The sequence below is a fragment of the Peromyscus leucopus genome, chromosome 1, assembly GCF_004664715.2.
Source record: "Peromyscus leucopus breed LL Stock chromosome 1, UCI_PerLeu_2.1, whole genome shotgun sequence".
NCBI classification, from domain to species: Eukaryota; Metazoa; Chordata; class Mammalia; order Rodentia; family Cricetidae; genus Peromyscus; species Peromyscus leucopus.
The window spans coordinates 56,271,461-56,289,112 of NC_051063.1; the positions used below are offsets into that span (position 1 = coordinate 56,271,461).

Consider the following 17,652-nt stretch of genomic DNA (forward strand, 5'->3'; position numbering starts at 1 on the left):
ACAAGAGACACTTGGAGAGATTGAAAATACAGAAAAGTGGGGTCCCGGCTGTTTAAGGGGCAGGGAGGCTAAGATATCTTCTACACCTAATTCAAGACCAAATGTTACGAAGGAGGGAAATGACTAGCATAGGAACTTCGATCTTGCCATAAGGCACCAAAACTGGTAAAAATGCGTCCTTTCTCGCTCCCTCAGGCCTGGCGGCCTGTGTTTTGTAGCCGGTTGGTGAGACCGAAGGCCAGCGCTGTCCATGGTAACTAGTTTTTGTGGCTTAAAGCTTACATCAGTTTGTTTTCTCATTTCATCTTGTTTCCAAAACGACTCCGGGAGGGCCGGTATCCCTGCTTGGTACCCCGTGGGGATGGGGTCGAAGCCACCTGGGCCTCGGGACGCCGGTCGCCGACAGATAATGAGGCACTAAGGCCGAGTCCTCCAGCCAGACCCTTGCTCAGGCTCCCGCCCCTCGACGCGGGAAGCTCCTCCCCGAGAAGGCCGGCGAACCGCCACTTCCTCGGCGTCCAATGAAATGCAGCCGGGGGCGGGATAAGTGAAGCTGGTAGCCAATCAAGGTTGCCAAGGCGGGGCTGCTGAGGGGCCGGGCCGCGGTTTTCCCAGCCTGGAGAGAGCCGGGCGCAGGTCCCTGTTGTGCGCGCGCCCGCCGCCCGTGCAGCTCCTCCGAGCGCTCTGCCTGGGGGTCGCGGCGCCCGTACCTCTCTGCTTCTGCTGTAGCCTAGCACACCGGGGCCCGGGAGCCGGGTTGGGGCAGGGACGGGAGCCGAGGGACAGCGCCTGGAGGTGGGTGCGGAGCGGGAGGCCGGGCTGGCGGGCGGGCGGGCTGGGTCGGTCTAGCCGACTGACCCGGGGTCAAGGCGGGGCGAGCCCGGGCGCAGAGGCCAGCTCTGGGGCTGTCTGCTCCCCACCGCTGCTCCCTGCTCTCTGAGATCCCTGCAGACTACCTACCATCCGGCGGGGGACACTCCTCCCTTTTGCTGCCTGTAGCCTCCTCACCCTGTCGCCCTTTGTCGCCTTGGCCCCTTCATCGCGACCCTGCCCTCCACTTCCCTTCAGGCTGGACTATTGACTAGCCTTACCTCGCCAGCACCAAATTAGACTAGCGCCTTCAGACCCCATCCCTCCGGCCTTGTCGTCTGTACCACCTCACCTGTTCACCTCAACTCTGTCCATTCAGTCAACCACCCGCCTCCATTCAACATCCCCATCGAAATTCAACCCAGGCCCTCCTCCCCGTCTGCTCTCAGGGGTTTCCTCCCTGGCCACCCTGAATGTCCTGCCTCACGCAGCCTTAGCCCCAGACCTCTCTATCATGGCTCCTTTGTTGCCTCTACAGCTGTCCCCCGACTTCCAGTCAGCCTTCTGCCCCATCAATGCCAAACCCTAGCCCAGAATTCCCTCTGCCTCTGACCAGAGACACCCTTCCAGCTCTGCTCTGGCAGTCTTTAGGATGGGGCCTAGCCTTCTCCCTCAGCCTGACCATCATCTCCTTTCTCATCCAGCTGGTCTGGTCTCCCCTAGCCTTCTGCATTCCGCAGATTACCCTGTTCTCTTCTGCCATCCCGCCTACCCTCAGCCTGCGGCACCCTCTCCACCTTTTCTTCCTCAGCAGGTGCCCTGGCAGAGTCATGGAGCTGAGCACAAAAAAGAAGCTTCACGCCCTGTCCCTGGCTGAGAAAATCCAGGTGCTGGAACTCCTGGATGAGTCCAAAATGTCCCAGTCAGAGGTGGCCCGGCGCTTCCAGGTCTCGCAGCCCCAGATCTCACGGATCTGCAAGAATAAGGAGAAGCTGCTGGCAGACTGGTGTAGCGGTACAGCCAACCACGAGCGCAAGCGGAAGCGCGAGTCCAAATACAGTGGGATCGACGAGGCTCTACTCTGCTGGTACCACATTGCCCGAGCCAAGGCCTGGGATGTAACAGGACCCATGCTGCTCCACAAGGCCAAGGAGCTGGCCGATATTATGGGCCAGGATTTCGTGCCCAGCATTGGCTGGCTGGTCCGCTGGAAACGCCGAAACAATGTGGGCTTTGGCGCTCGCCAGGTCCTTGTCCCTCTGTTCCCTCCCGAACCACCTCCCCCTGGGCTTCCATCCCAGGCCCAGCCACCTCTTTCCCTCAAAGACTTCTCACCAGAAGACGTTTTTGGCTGTGCCGAAGTGCCCTTGTTGTATCGGGCAGTGCCCGGCAGAGTGTTTGCGTGCGATCGGTTGCAGGTACTGCTGTGTGCCAACAGCAGGGGCACAGAAAAGCGAAGGGTATTTGTGGGTGGGCTCGAGGCTGCCCCGAGATGCTTCTTTGGGGTCAACAGTGAGGCACTACCTGCCTCTTATCACCCTGATCTAGCCATCCCCTGGTCAGAGTGGTTGGCACAGTTTGACCAGGACATGGGACAGCAGGGCCGACAGGTAGCCTTGCTTCTGGCTGCTGGGGTGGCGGAGGAATGGGCCAGCCTTCCTGGACTCCACCACGTGCGACTCCTGCCTCTCTCGGCCTCCAGCACCACACCTTCCCTGCCTGGCTCTGTGGTTTGGGCCTTTAAGGCCCATTACCGTCACCGTCTGCTGAGCAAACTGGCGGCCATGCAGAGTGGGGGAGAGGGCGCCGCAGTGGCTGAAGCCAGGGCCAGCATCACGGTGTTAGATGCCCTGCATATGGTGGCAGCAGCTTGGGCCAAGGTGCCTCCTCAGCTCATCTGGAGCAGCTTCGTTCAGGAAGGGCTCGCTCCAGGCGAGACACCGCCGTCTCTGGACACAGAGACGTCTGGAGACACAGAGACGTCTCCAGTCCCCAGTGGGCTGGCTCAGGAGGAGTTTTCCCGCTTTGTGGACCTGGAGGATGAGGACCCGGGGCCTAGAGTATGCAAAGAGGAAGCTGGCACTGAAGATAATGGGAGGAAAGAGGACGGCTTGGAGCCCCTGCCCACCAAAGCTGATGCCCTGAGGGCACTGTGCACCTTGAGGAGGTGGCTTGAATGTAACGGCGCCTCTCCAGAGCTCTTTGAAAAATTCTACGATTGTGAGGTGGAGGTGGAGCGCTCTGTGGTCTGTGAGGAAGCATGGCAGCCTGCAGGATCGCCCTCTCCTGTTTCCCATGGAAACGCCTCTCCAGAGGCAGACTGGCTCTTTCCTGTGGAAATACCGGGTGGAGGGTGTAGAGGGAAGGGAGTTGGGACTCGAGGTCTAAAGTCAGGGTAACAGTTGTTCAAGCCCAGACCCTGGAGTCTCCAGATGGGGCCTCTCGAGGGGAATCTGGGCTGTGGAGCTTCTCGGAGCACTCTGGGGGGAGTTAGTCTAGAGAGGCTGGAACCTAGAAAAGTGGACTTCTGACAGGTAGCTCCATCCCTTAAATTTTGTGTCAAAACCAAATCTGCTTCTGGAAATAAAATTTTAACCAAAAAGAAGGTCAGGGTGTGGGTTTTCTTTTTTCTTTCTTTTTGAAATGGGGTCTCCTGTAGTCTGGGCTGGCCTTGAACTTGCTGTGTAATGAAGGTGATTTTGAATGTCCTGATCTGCTTGCCTAGAACTCCCAGGGGCCAGGCTGATAGGGATTAGCCACCACAGCCTGACTGATGTGATGGACTGGGGACTGAGTCCAACCCGGGGCTCTGTGCGTACTGAGCCAGTACTGTACCAACTGAGTCACCCCAGTTTCTCATGGTTTACGTGAGGAAAGCATGAAGTCTTACTATCAGGAGGAGTCCCTCACGCATGGACCTTCCTTGTGGGCCACGCTTACGAGAAGGAAAGTTGACCCAGACATTTGTCAGCTCTTATCGCTCAGTGCCATAGGCAGGCCAGGGAAGTAAGGTCTGGAATAGTCATTCCTTCACTCATTACAATTTTTCATCCATTTCCTCATCTCACCACAGTTCCTTTCATCAAGGCCTCCTATGTGACAGGATCGCAAAGGTGACATCTTTGCCGAGCAGGACCAGAGAGGCAATGACAGATTTGTGCAGATTTGTACTTTGGCCCCAAAGCTGAGTGAAACCCAGTAGAGGTGAGCTGTTTTTATCTGTGTGGGGGTGTTGTTTCTGTTTTTGAGACAGGATCTCACTCTGTTGACCAGGCTGGCCTTAAAATCCCAGAGATCTACCTGCCTCTGCCTTTGGAGTGTTAGGACGAAAGACATGTACCACCATGCCCAACCTTGTTTTAAGATTTTATTTATTAGCCGGGCGTTGGTGGCGCACGCCTTTAATCCCAGCACTCGGGAGGCAGAGCCAGGTGGATCTCTGTGAGTTCGAGGCCAGCCTGGGCTACCAAGTGAGTTCCAGGAAAGGCGCAAAGCTACACAGAGAAACCCTCTCTCGAAAAACCAAAAAAAAAAAGATTTTATTTATTATGTATGGGGGTGTGCACACACACGCGCACACACATACACACACGCACACACACATACACGCACACACACACACACACACACACACACACACACACACACACGCTGCCACACGTGTATGGAGGCCAGAGGACAACTTTGTGGAGCTGGTTTTCTCACCTTCTGTGGGTCTGGCAGTGAGACTCGCGCTTTTGTGGCCAGTGCTTTCACCTACTGCGTCCTCTCGCCCACCAGCGGTGATTTTTGATATGTACACCGCTGGACAGAGAGAAGTGGGAAGGATGGCAGGCCGGAAGGACGAGTATCGGCTGACTGGGGCTGAGGGGGGACCCCTGAGTATGGAATGTATGGAGGTGAGATGTTCTGAGAGCCCCAGCAAACTGAGCAGCCAGTGGCCCCGTCTTAACAGTGGCCGGCTGCGGGTGTTTACAGTGGCCCCTCTCACGGGTCACTTACTGAGGGCCATTTGAGGTCTAGCACTCTGACCAGGTCATTCTTTACACTGGGAACTTGTTTGTATTGGCAGACACCCTGTGGCTCTTATCTAGCTTATCAGTCACTACGGCACTAGGAGCTGGACCGTGTTCCCCCTGTGAGTAGAGAGGGCAGCCTGGGAAGGACAATACACTAGCGGGACATGTAAGAGAACAGTGTAGATCAGTTCATTCATTCATTCAGTATTAGGATTCATTCACTGAGTCCTTTTGCTTTTGTGTTTTTAACATTTGGGAGGTTGCCTGACACAGGGCACTGAGTCCCAGCACTCAGGAGGCAGAGGCAGGTGGATTTTTGTGAGCCAGCCTGGTCTACAAAGTGAACTCACTTTGGACACTCAGGACAGCCAGAACTGTTACACAAAGAAACCCTGCCCTGAAAAACAACAACAGGGCTGGAGGGATGGCTCAGAGGTTAAGAGCACTGACTGCTCTTCCAGAGGTCCTGAGTTCAATTCCCAGCAACCACATGGTGGCTCACAGCCATCTGTAATGAGATCTGGTGCCCTCTTCTGGACTGCAAGCAGAATATTGTATACATAGTAAATAAATAAGTAAATCTTTAAAAAAAGAAACAAAAACAAAAAAATTTGGAGGTTTTGTTAAATTTTTAGATTTATTTATTTTTACATTGGGTACTGCAAACAGTACCCATAATTCAAGACCTCCAAGTGTGCCTGGATAGTCATGTAATGGGTGGAAAACTTCCTCAGAAAAATAACTCTAAATCATAAAAAACAAACACTGTCCTATACTTATGATTTCTTCAAGGTCTAGGTATGGTCAACAAACACTAATACATTCTACTGTTCCCCCTAGATACAGCGAGAAACAACTATTACATTCTAATGTTTACCCTGGATCCAATGACTACTGGATTCCCACTACATCTCATAGTGTTCATTTTGTTTCTCTTCTAATTAATACTATTGAAGACCTCTAAGATCCCTGCATCCTTGTGTTTGAACCGGGAGAGCCTCGAGCTTTCAGTCCTGCTCTGTCCAGATTGGTGGCTTGCAGGTGTGTCCCACTCCGCCCAGCTCTTTGGTTGGTTGGTTGTCCCCTTTTAGTTCCTGTTGTTGTTTGAGACAGGGTCTCACCATGTAACCCTGGTTGGCCTGGGACTCACGCTGTAGACCAGGCTGGCCTCAAACTCACACAGATCCACCTGCCTCTGCCTCCAGAGTGCTGGGGTTAAAGGCGTGCAACACCTGGCCCCCCAGCTCCTTGTCCAGCTCTTGCTGGCTGTCTTTTTTGGGAAAAATGTCTACTCAGAGGTGGGTGTGACACTCTGTATCAAAGGGAGAAAGGAGAGAGACAGTTATATATTTAGGTACTCTGCATATTTTCATCATGTTTATTATGTTTGTATTGAGGAAATCACCTTTCTGATTAAACCTGTGGAACACTGTATCTATCATGTGTGGCAGCTTACCTCTAGAAAAATGTGTAATTGCTTCTTTTGGACACAAGGGGGCACCAAGGGGACGCAATGTAAGCTTCTGAGAAGCAGGCTCCAGGGAACAGGAGTATGGTTCCCAGTTCTCCTAGGGAGCCAGACCTAACTGTCTGTGGGAGACAGCAATTTTCTTTTCCTTTTGCTGGCTGCTTTTCCAGTTGGCCCTTTTACTGGTGGAGCCCCTTGAGGATCTTGGCTCAGTTTCTGAGTCTTCAACGAAACTTCCCCATGACCTGAGAACTCAAGGTGTAGCCTTATCTAGCCAAGGACAACCTTGAACTTCTGATCTTCTTGCCTCCACCTACTACCTTCAGATACTGAAGTTGGACCCGGCAAGCTGTACTGGAGCAAACCCTCCAGGCGCTTCTGAACCATGGGCACAGCCCAAGGAAACTGAAAGATGTCTCAAAGGGCCTAGAGCTGAGAAGAGCACATGCAAATGTCTTGTGGTGGGAGAGAGCCAGGTATGTTTACAAAAGTAGGTACCACACTCATCAAGAGCAATGTCTAAGGGCCTTCCCTGCCGGGGAAGGAACTCTGAGGAATGAGAAGTCATGAAATAGTAGTAAAGTGACTATTTTATTTATTTGTTTATGGTTTTTGAGACAGGATTACTCTGTAGCCCTGGCTGTTCTGTAACTCATTTTGTAGACCAGGCTGACCTTGAACTCACAGAGATCTGCCTGTCTCTGCCTCCTGAGGGCTGAGGATTAAAGGCGTGCGCCACCACTGCCCAGCTCTCATCCAGTTTTGTTTTGTTTTTTTTAATATTTTCATTATTACTTTATGTGTATGGGTGTTTTGCTCCCAAATATGGGTATGTACCATGTACATGCAGTGCCCACAGAAACCAGAAGAGGGCACCAGATCCTGCATACCTGGTGTTGTGAGCTGCCCTGTGGGTACCGGGATTTGAACCTGGGTCCTCTCGAAGAGCAGCCAGTGATCTTAATCACTGAGCCATCTCTCCAGCCCCTCAGGCAGTTTTAAAATCTAATTTAGCAATTGAGATGGATAATAAGACAAATATAAGGAAGGATGTGGGCAAGGCAGAGAGAACCTAGAGAGAAGCCAGTGCATGGACATGGGGTTGGCAGGTTCAGCAGACGTGTGTGTGTGTGTGTGTGTGTGTGTGTGTGTGTGTGTGTGTGGCATGAGCAGAGACAGGAGGGGATCATCAGTCCTTCATCAAATGAAACTTTATTGCATGTATCTATCTGTTCCAGGGACAGAAGTACAGCCTTACCACAAGACTCTCAGATTAAAGACTCAGAGGAGCGGAACAGCCGACCACAAAGCACTGTATACAAGGGCTATGGCTGAGGTAGGCAGGAGGGCTGGGGTTCTTGGGGACCCTAGAGACAGCTCTGCCTGGGTCTTGGAGGAGAGTAGGCCACTGGAGGGACAATAACTATACCCCACTGGGCACTTTTGGGCTTGAGGGACCAAAGCAGGAAGTGACCAAGAGAGGGGAGCACTTAGTGAGGCGGGACAGCGGGAGCTAGGGACCTGGGTGTCCCTGAAGGCACTGGAAACCCCTGGGGGATTCTGGACAAAAGTCACTCTCCTGTCCAGGGCAATGAGTTGAACCCCATGGCTGGGTGGTACCAGGGCAGTGACTGGTCCCTGAGAGCTCCTTCAGAGGGGCAGCTGTGACATGGTGGCCTGGCTGATTCATATGTCTTGTGCCCCTGCTTCCTGGAAAGAGGTGGACTGGAGGTGGTGGGTCTTGGCGTCTGTACAGGGCCTCGTTCATTGGTTTCTTTCGAGTTGGCTCCTTAACTCTCTGGGTGATGCATGGCACCTCTTGCTTTTGTTCCTGCAAGCTGGATTCTCTGGCTTGGTTTCCCAAGCGGCTGTCAGCCATGATCCTGTTGTGGAGTTGCTGGCGTGGCCGGGTCAGACTCATCTCCACAAGCGCAGCAGGTACTCATAGCTAAGGAAGGTGGCAGCATTGACAGGAAACGCACGGGCACTATTGAGGGTCATGCCCTTGAAAAAGACCCCTATTCCCTCCTGCCGGAAGCTGCTTGCCATACAGTCCAGCATCCCCCGGTACTTTCTCCCTTTCAGCCCGTCCATCTGCATCCGGGACTTGATCACATCAAAAGGCGTGGCTGTGATCCAGGAGGCTATGCCTGCAAAGCCCCCGGCCACCAGCACTGTGGCTGAGCCTGGGGCAGAGGAAGCCAGGGTGCAGTCAGACTAGACCAGAGCATCTCCCCAGCCTCTGCTGTACCCCCACCCCACCCCACCCCACTTACTGGGATTCTGGCCTTCTGGTGTGTACTGGCGACACAGCCCTTCATAGGTGACAAAGTACATTCCCAGTGTAGGGGTGTCCCTCAGCACCAGGGCCCACGATCCTCTGAAGAGTCCCTGGGGTCCTTCTTCTCTCAAGATGGAGACAGCACAGTGCACAGGGCCCCGGTACCGGGGTTCAGAGCCCCCTATCTGCATCCTTGGCTCTGTCTGGTTTTGTAGACGGACTTTGATGAGGTCAAAAGGAGCCAGGCAGTAGGCCTGTGGAGAAAGACATGCAGGGGACTGGATGGAGTTTAGGCTTGGGAAAATCTGCTTATAATCACAATAGGGCAGAGAGGCTCCTGCTGCCAGCTCCTAGCCTCCCACATACAGGGCTGGTTTGGCCAAGGCTCTGGGTGCAGTTGAGAACAACCGCCTCCCTTATTATCAGGCCTGATAGGCTCAGCGCTGGCCCCTCCTCCTGAGATAGCAGGCCTGGGCTCTCAAGGACAAGTGGGAGTGGGCTCTTGGGCTTCCTGATTCCAGGGAGCAGGACGTGTGTGCAGTGGCTGGGCTCAATACGGGTCCAGTCTGTAAGAAGAAACAGTAAGGAGCTGGTGCTGCAGGTGAAGGTCACCACGTTGGCATTGTTCCAAAACAGACCCAACATCGTAGGGTCTCCCTCCCTCCCTTCCCCATCATATCCTTCTGAGGCCCCAGGGCAGCCCTCCCTGCCTCTGACCAAAAAAGCTATTAAGGGTGAGGTGGTCAGTAAAGTGGGATTTGGTAGGCCCCAGAGCCCTGAGACAGCCGGACGCAGATCTAGGGTGGATTGGACAGGACCGGGAGGATGTGGAGAGGAGGAGGTCACCGCACTGGTGAGGTGTCAGGGATGTAGCTATGTCAAGCAGCTAGCTGGCCAGGGTGACACACACCTTTAATCTCAGGAGGCACTCAGGAGGCAGGCAGATCTCTGTGAGTTCAAGGCCAGCCTGGTCTACAGAGTGAGTTCCAGGCCAGCCAGAGCTACATAGTAAGACTCTGTCTTCAGAAAAATTGAGAAAAGCTACTGAAGCTAAGGTGAGGTTCTAGCTGGGTGTGCTGGGCTCATGCCTGTGACCCCAGAGACTTCAATGAGAGGACTACAAAGAGTTCAAGGCTAGCCAGAGCTACATAGTGAGTTCCAGGCCAGTGGGGGCTACAGCAGAGTGAAACTCTGTCTCAATAAACCAGTCATGGGGCTGGAAAGATGGCTCAGTAGTTAAAAGCACTAACTGCTCCTCCAGAGGACCTGGATTCAATCCCCAGCACCCACATGGTGGCTCTGTGTGGCGCCAGGCATGCACATGGTGCACAGACATGCATGCAGGCAAAATACCCATACACAGAACATAATAAATAAATACATTTAAAAACATTTATTAAGGGGTTGGGGATTTAGCTCAGTGGTAGAGTGCTTTCCTAGCAAGCGCAAGGCCCTGGGTTCGATCCTCAGCTCAAAAAAAAAAAAAAAAAAAATTATTAAAAAAACAAATGACCAGGGCTGGAGAGGTGACTTAGAGTGTAAGAGTGAATGAATCCTGCTTGCCCAAAGGACCTGAGTCTGGACCCCAGCACCCCTATGGCAGCTCACAGCTGCCTGTAATCCAGCTCCAGGGGATCATATACCTTCTTCTAGCTTCCATGGGAGAATTTAAATATAATTTTAGAATTAAAATCTTTTTGTAAAAATCAAAGAGAACTGTTCCCAGTGTCACATACTGTCATCTGAGTACATAGGAGGTGGAGGGTCCTGGCTGAAGATGACTTGTCACTGCTGTGTCTGGCTAGAAGCATATGAGCTCTGATGTTCGGCTCTAGACCTGGTTGGTAGTGGAGGGGCTGGTGGTTGGCTTTAGCAGGCACAGGCCACACTGCATGCTTCTGCCTTGGTGAAAGGCGGAGCCCCTTTGTAAGGGGGGGGGGGCTGGTGCTCCTCCCAGCGCCTGCCAACAGGGCTGGGCTGAGACTCTCAGGGGGTGGGCTCTTGACCTGGAGCTCCAGAGCGGAAGCAGGGGATCTTGTGGGATGGGAACCAGGAACCTAAAGGGTTACTAACCAGGGCACTTCAGCCAGGCCACAAGCAATGTTTGTACCATCAGAAGCTCCTGCCTCTTCCACTTCCTCACTGCTGCATAAGTGACTTCAAAACCCTGTTGACGATGTCCCAGGAGACCCTGGCTTCTAGCAGGTTCCTGGGCCAAGTCACCACTTGTGATCCTAACAGACCTGGTTCTGCTTTCAGAGACGAGGAGAAAGTAATTCAGAAATGGAGCCTGGCAGGGCCAAAGTCAGACCACCTTACCAAGGGCCTTAGGTCTCTTACTATTTTTGAGGGGTACAGGCCTCCAAGTTTAAGGAATATGTGGGCATATATCTACATAATAAGGAACATAAAGCTTGGTTTGGCGGCATATGACTATAATTTCAGAATTTGGGGAAAGGTCAAGAGGACTGAGATAAACAAGGTTAGCCTGATCTAAATGGTGATTGCAGGCCCACGTAGCAAGACCCTGTTTCAAACACACTAATGGAAGGGGAGCTGGAGAGATGGCTCAGTGGTTAAGAAAACTCACTGCTCTTGCAAAGGACTGGCGTTCCGTTCCCAGCACCCACACGGTAGTTCAAAACCATCTGTAGTAACTTTTGTTCCAGGAGATCCAGCCCTTCTTCAGGCCTCTGCAGGCACTGCATACACATGGTGCTCATGCGTACATGTAGGCAAAGCACTCATACACATAAAATAAAATAAAATAGAAATCATTTAAAAATAAAAGGATGAAGCTAGGGGGCAGTGGTGCACACCTTTAGTCCCAGCACTTAGGAGGCAGAGGCAGGTGGATCTCTGAATTTGAGACCAGCCTGGTCTACAAAGTGAGTTCCAGGACAGCCAGGACTACACAGTGAGACCTTGTCTCAAACAAACCCACAAATCAACTAATAAATAAGTAAAAGGGGGGACGGGGGGGGGGGGATGGGGAGAAGAAGAGAAGAGAAGAAAGCCAGGACTCTGGGGTCTCTTTAATCATTAACCACTGGAGTGTACACCCTGACTCTGTCCTCTGATCTTGCTCTCTGCCCCATGAAGTATCAGTGGCATCAGGGCAGGTACCCATTAGAGGGTCACCTGGGAGCCCATCTGGAGTGTAGGGTTGAACTGGCACCTGTCCCTTTGTCCTTTCTGCTCAGACACTCCCTAGGCCTGGAAGCTCTTCTAGTCACCACACCCACGGAGCCTGGCCATTACAGTGCTAAGAACAAAGACCAGAACAAATGATGGAGTGACTCAGTGACCGGCTGACCCTGAGGCCTGTGACCTGTCACCTCAGGCAAGGTTCAGACACTCTGGTTACCCATGTACTGCAGGCAAAGGCCTGGCTGAGCAGGCAGAATGGACTAGGACCACCTCAGGATTACTTCAGGGTAAAATCCAGCTCTGCTGGGGATGACAGTTCCTCAGGGTCAAAGGTCATCATGCTGCATAGTCTTCCCACAGCTCTGGGACTATAGACCCTTCTGAAGAGGCAGTGGCTGCTTCTACCTAGCATCTTCTTCATACTGCCCCCCAACTCTCTGCTTTTTGTGTCCATGGCCTTCCACCTCCAGACCTGCAGCCTGACAAGACGCAACATGGCTAGGTCAATTAGAGCAATGGTTACGAGTCCCCCTTAGGAAGGCCTTTTCATGTACCACTGGGAGTCCCAGGTGTGTGTGTGTGTGTGTGTGTGTGTGTGTGTGTGTAAGGTCCAGATCCATCACTGTGACACCTGAACATGTGTTCACACATGACCCTCTCACCTGCAGGAGGCCCCCAGTACAACCTGCTATGAAGATGTTTGTGTAGCTGGGTGGCTGGGCCCGTCGCTCCTGGTGGGAGGTGGCTGTGAGTGCCAGCAGGGTGTTGCTGTACACGCCAAACAGGACGGAGTTGACCAGGGCCACACTGGCGATGGGGAAGCTCATTCCCTTGAAGAAGCCCAGGACCTGCAGAACAACGTGGTGGGACCGTGAGAGGCATGGGGGGCCTCCCCATCCCGCTTCCAGCTCTGGCCAGGCTTCTGCCCAAGCCCTGTCCCAGGCAGACAAAGCAGGTGGAGGAAGCTATGAGGACCTCATTCCACTTTTGGGGTGCCAAGTGACTGCCAGACAGGAAACAGGCACCACATACTCCAGATGACTCCTACCCCCAAAGAAGTGGGCTACCTACCGACTCATGGCGGTAAGTCTTACGTATGCAGTCCACAATGCCCTGGTACGTGTTCTGGGTCTGTAACCGCACCTGGATGGAAAGCACTGGGCATGTAAGGCAAATGAGCAAGCCAGGGCTGCTCCCACAATGGCAGCCGGCCACCCACGCAGCAGACGCTGGCAGGCACATGAGTGAGCCAGCCCAATTAGCTGGTCTCATACCCAGGTTCCAGCCAGACCATCTGCTTTTCTCGTAGCTCGGCTCCACTCACCTTTATAGTGTCAAACGGGTGCCCCAGGACCAAACCCACGGCTCCTGTGGTGACAAGAAGGTGCTAGGAGTAAGGACTGTGCCAAATCTAAAAGCACGTCTCTGGTAGAGGACAGGGGGATTCAGGTAGGAGCGGGAAGGCTGGGTATACTCAGACACCCACAACCCGCATTCTTGGGGCTCCACAGGGATTCCAGCTGCCCTGCCCCACCACACCTGGTACTGGGCCACAAAGGTGCTAGGAAAAAGGAGACAGATGCATGGCCTCACCTGAGGACACACTCACACAACAGGGAAGAGCCACCTGTGGTATAATTCCGTCCCCAACCCTGACTATGGGAGAGGAGGCTCTAAAACAGGGTTCTCAACCTCTGGGTCGCGACCCCTTTGGGGTAGCATATCAGATATTTACATTACAATTCATAACAGTAACACAATTACTGTTATGAAGTAGTAACGAAAGTAATTTTAAGGTTGGGGGGGTCACCACAGCACGAGGAGGACTGTGTTAAAGGGTTGAAAGCGCTGGGGAGGTCTAGGAGTGAGTGGCCACGATAGACCCTATCTATCGTATCAAGCGCACTTCTGCCTTCCCTTGAGAGTGCTGCGGCCTTGAATGAGAACAGGCCCTGCTGGCCCCTCTTCCTGCCTTCTGCCTGTCACAATTATCAGTGCGGAGCTGGGAGCCCTTCTTAAAGTCGCGCCGGGCCCCAGGGGAGAGAGCCACCCACGATCTAGTCTTATTCTCCACAGAAAATGCTGCTTCTGGAGCCTGGGGGCAGGGTGCATCACCAGGGCTACGCTCGTGGTGTCCTTTCTCAAGGCCCAGGAGTGCCACCCATTGCCATGTAAGGCAGGTTTCCAAAGGTGAAGTCAGGACAGCGGGTGAGATCAAAGGTGAATGTGGTCGGGGCACTCACTCTGCTCTGGAGAAGGGGCTTGGGTGAGGTCCCTTGACAGGCCCTTAGTGTTCTCTGGCAGCAAGGCCTCGGGATGCAGAGGTAGTCTTTCTCTCCTTGCCTTCTTTCCCCTCTGCCTCCTTGGCCATTCCCAGAAGGCTCTGGGAACAGCTAGCTGCTGGGTGCTCCAGAGGGAACCACTCCTCTTGACAACCCAGCCTCCCCGGGAAGCAATCCACGCTTTGGGGTGATAGACAGAAAGAAGAAAAATGTCTCACCAGAGATCCAGCCAGCCACAAACTCCTCCACAGGCATCGTATGGGCTCCGGTGGGAACTGGTGCTCCAGGCAGGACCGCAGAGAAGACTGTTGCCAGTGAAATCCCCACCCCCTTTCCAAACCCGATAACCTCCCACTAATGTTTAACCCTGGCTGGAGGCTGAGAAGTGGCCCAGTGCCCAGACCTCAGGCAACCATTAGCAAGAGGGAGCCAACTTCAGTGACCCTGAGTCTGCGAGAGGCCTGTGAAGTATGGAATCTCTAGGGGCAGGTTGACAGAACCAGCTAGCCTGAGTCCTGTCCCTGGACAGTGACAACCATCTGTGTGACAGAGGATGACAACTGAGTGCTAGCTTGGTGAGCCTCTCCAAGGCTGCCTTATTGAGCAAGAAGCGAGATCCCACCTGGCCAGCCAGTCCAGAGCAAATTCCCATTCATTCACAAGGCGCTCAAGCCTCCCTTCCCCTGACAACTGTGAGGCTAGGTGAAGTCAGAATGTGGCCACCAGGTGGCAGGCCCAGGCTACAGTGCCCTGCAGCAGCCACCAGAGCCTAGGGCAGGGTGGAACAACCCGAAAGTGAGGCCCCTGCCCCCAGAAGTGACTCACCAGGCCCTGAAGCCTGTTTGTCCGCTTTCTCCAGAGTTGTTTACAGTCAGAACCGCAGCCTCCTCTTCCCCAGGGGAAGGAACAATGGGCTGTTGACTGCACGAAGACCCGGGCTACACTGCATCAAAACCAAAATTCTGCTCTCGGGCCTCTGCCTCTGCCTCCAGAGGACTGGGCACGGAGGCCCTCACCAGATGCCAGAGCCTAGATTTTTTTACTTCCTCGTCTCTAAACGGCAACAAACGAATTTCCTTTCTCTAAAAATTAAAAAGAAAGGCTAAATTTCCTCTATGCCTTCTGAGCCCTCACAGTTCCGCCCTTCTCTGACCTCATGTCCTGCTTCCTGCTCCGCTGGAAACAGGCTCTCAGCCTCGAGGCCCTAAAGCCGGCTTGGCTTCCCCTTCCTGAACACACTCTCTGTGAACTCCTTCAAGCTGGGGCTGAAACATCACCTTCTCCGTGAGGGCCACCCCCCAGTCATCTCATGGACAACCGAAATCCCCCCCAAGTTTGCACCCCTCCCTCCCAGGTCTTCCTCTCCTTCTCATCTTGTCACTGACGGGTTGTCTGCAGTCTGGGACCTGTGGCTGCTTTATCCACTTACATGCTCAAGGGATTAGAGACTGTTTGCACAGGGCAAACACAATGAGTGCCGATGAATGATGAATGGATGAATGGTGGCCAGAGAATGAGAAAGTCCATCAACAGAGAGGTGGACAAAGACTGTGGTACCTGCACACAATGGAGTTTTAAGGTGTAAAGAACAACAAAGTGACATCATCATCATGCTAAACAAAATAAGCTGACATCAGAAAGACCATTATCACATTTTCTTTCATGTGTAGAATCTAAAATTAAAAATAAACCAGGCAAACTGGATGGTGATGGTGGTGAATGCCTTAAATCCCAGCACTGGGAGGCAGGCAGATCTCTGAGTTTGGAGCCAGCCCTGGGCTACAGAGTGAGTTCCAGGACAGCCAGGGCTACACAGAGAAACCCTGTCTCAAGGGGAAAAACAAAAACAAAACAAAAAAAAAACAGTAAATGCTTTTAATTGTTCCATTTCTCCAGCCCCAATATTCATTTATTTATTTTTATGTGTGTATGTCTGTGTTCCTGAATGTATGTATGTGTCCTATCAGTGTGCATGAGCTCTCAGAGGTCAGAAGAGGGTGTCAGATCTTTTAGAAATGCAGTTACAGGAGGTTGTAAGCTACCATACCTGTGCTGGGAACAGAACCCAGGTCCCTCAGTGCTATTAACCAGTGTCAGCCCTCCAGGCCCATTTTTAAAAAGACGAATTAACTGCCAGCCTGGTCTACAGAGCGAGATCTAGGACAGGCACCAAAAACTACAAGGAGAAACCCTGTCTCAAAAAAACAAAACAAAAAAAAAAAAAAGAATTAATTCATTGTGTGTTTCAGAGACAAATAGTGAGCAAGAGTGTGCACACCTGTACCACAGCACTCATATAGAAACCAAAGGACAACTTTGGGGAGTAGTTCCCACCTTCCACTTTGTTAAAGCAGTGTCTCTCTGGTTTCTGATGCTGCACAGCATGGTCTGCCTGCTTCCAGGTGAGTCTCTCGTCTCCGCTGTCCATCTGGCCGTAGAAGTGATTTGACTAGATGCCCGACATCCGGTCAACTTGGGTCGTCTGGAGTGCAGTGAGCACTTTCACTCACCCTCCCATCTCCCCAGCTCCAGAGTCTAGAAAGAATGTGTACACACTTCACACATGTGCACACATGCACACACACCACACATGCACATACGCACACACAGAGGACATAAACATAGAAAGAAGGGACACTATGTGGGGAAGGGAAAGTCCAAAACGTGGGGGAACAAGAGGCAGTGATGGAGCAGGGGAGAAAGGGGAAGGGTCCCACATTTTCTCTCAGGGGTAGCTCAGGATTGGAGTGCTTGTTTCATTCATGCACAGGAGGCCCTGGGTCAAACCCACATCAGCACACACACTCACTCACTCACACACACACATCAACACACACACTCACACACACTGGGTTAAACCCACATCAACACACACACACACACACACACACACACACACACACTGGGTTAAACCCACATCAACACACACACACACACACACACACACACACACACACATCAACACACACACACACACACACACACACACACACACATCAACACATCACACACACACACACACACACACACACACACTCACACACACACACACACACACTGGTTAAACCCACATCAACACACACACACACACACACACACACACACACACACACTGGGTTAAACCCACATCAACACACACACACACACACACACACACACACACACACTGGGTTAAACCCACATCAACACACACACACACACACACACACACACACACACACACCTTTTTAAAGTATCCAGCACATACATGGTGGCTACTAATCCTCTAGGTTCCATTCACAGAGCCCATAAGACCTGTTCATGAGACCCACGGGAGAGGGCTTGGCCTGTGTCCAGCACATAGCAGGTGAGCAGGAACTGACGAGCTTCCCTCTCTGCCTGTAGAGTTTGGTATCTCCTATGGCAGTACGGTGGCCTTCTGTAATATTTATTGTTGTGACTTTGTTTTGTTTTTTCGAGACAGTCTCATATGGCCCAGGCTGACTCTGTCCTGTGTGGCCAAGTATGGCCTCAACTCCTGCTGATCCTCCTGACTCCATCAAATGCTGAGGTTACAGCGTTTGCCCATGGTTGGCCCACCTCCTGTGGTTTTGGTTGGTTGGTTTTTCACTGTATAGCTCTATCCTGGAAACCCAAGATCTG

The 17,652-nt window shown here is 52.6% G+C and overlaps 2 protein-coding genes across 2 annotated transcripts; one reads left to right on the top strand and one right to left on the bottom strand.

The window, feature by feature from the left end:
* Positions 1–868: 868 nt before the first annotated feature.
* Tigd3 (tigger transposable element derived 3) lies at positions 869–3,415 on the top strand. Its single transcript, XM_028855923.2, has one exon. The coding sequence runs from the start codon at positions 1,386–1,388 to the stop codon at positions 3,207–3,209; it is 1,824 nt and encodes a 607-aa protein (XP_028711756.2). The 5' UTR covers positions 869–1,385; the 3' UTR covers positions 3,210–3,415.
* A 4,075-nt stretch (positions 3,416–7,490) lies between these two features.
* Slc25a45 (solute carrier family 25 member 45) lies at positions 7,491–15,174 on the bottom strand. Its single transcript, XM_028855946.2, has 6 exons — positions 14,229–15,174; positions 13,053–13,096; positions 12,800–12,871; positions 12,391–12,576; positions 8,574–8,832; positions 7,491–8,483 (listed from the first exon to the last, which is right to left on the bottom strand). Exons 1-6 carry the CDS (start codon positions 14,263–14,265, stop codon positions 8,215–8,217), a joined length of 867 nt encoding a protein of 288 aa, XP_028711779.1. The 5' UTR covers positions 14,266–15,174; the 3' UTR covers positions 7,491–8,214.
* Positions 15,175–17,652: the final 2,478 nt, after the last annotated feature.

Excerpts from the sequence above, each read along its gene's own strand:
- Tigd3 (XM_028855923.2), top strand. The coding sequence starts at position 1,386 with ATGCCAAACCCTAGCCCAGAATTCCCTCTGCCTCTGACCAGAGACACC.
- Slc25a45 (XM_028855946.2), bottom strand. The coding sequence starts at position 14,265 with ATGCCTGTGGAGGAGTTTGTGGCTGGCTGGATCTCTG. Across the intron at positions 13,097-14,228 it reads TGTGGCTGGCTGGATCTCTG|GAGCCGTGGGTTTGGTCCTG; the intron begins GTGAGACATTTT and ends TTGTCACCACAG. Across the intron at positions 12,577-12,799 it reads AGACTTACCGCCATGAGTCG|GTCCTGGGCTTCTTCAAGGG; the intron begins GTAGGTAGCCCA and ends GTTGTTCTGCAG.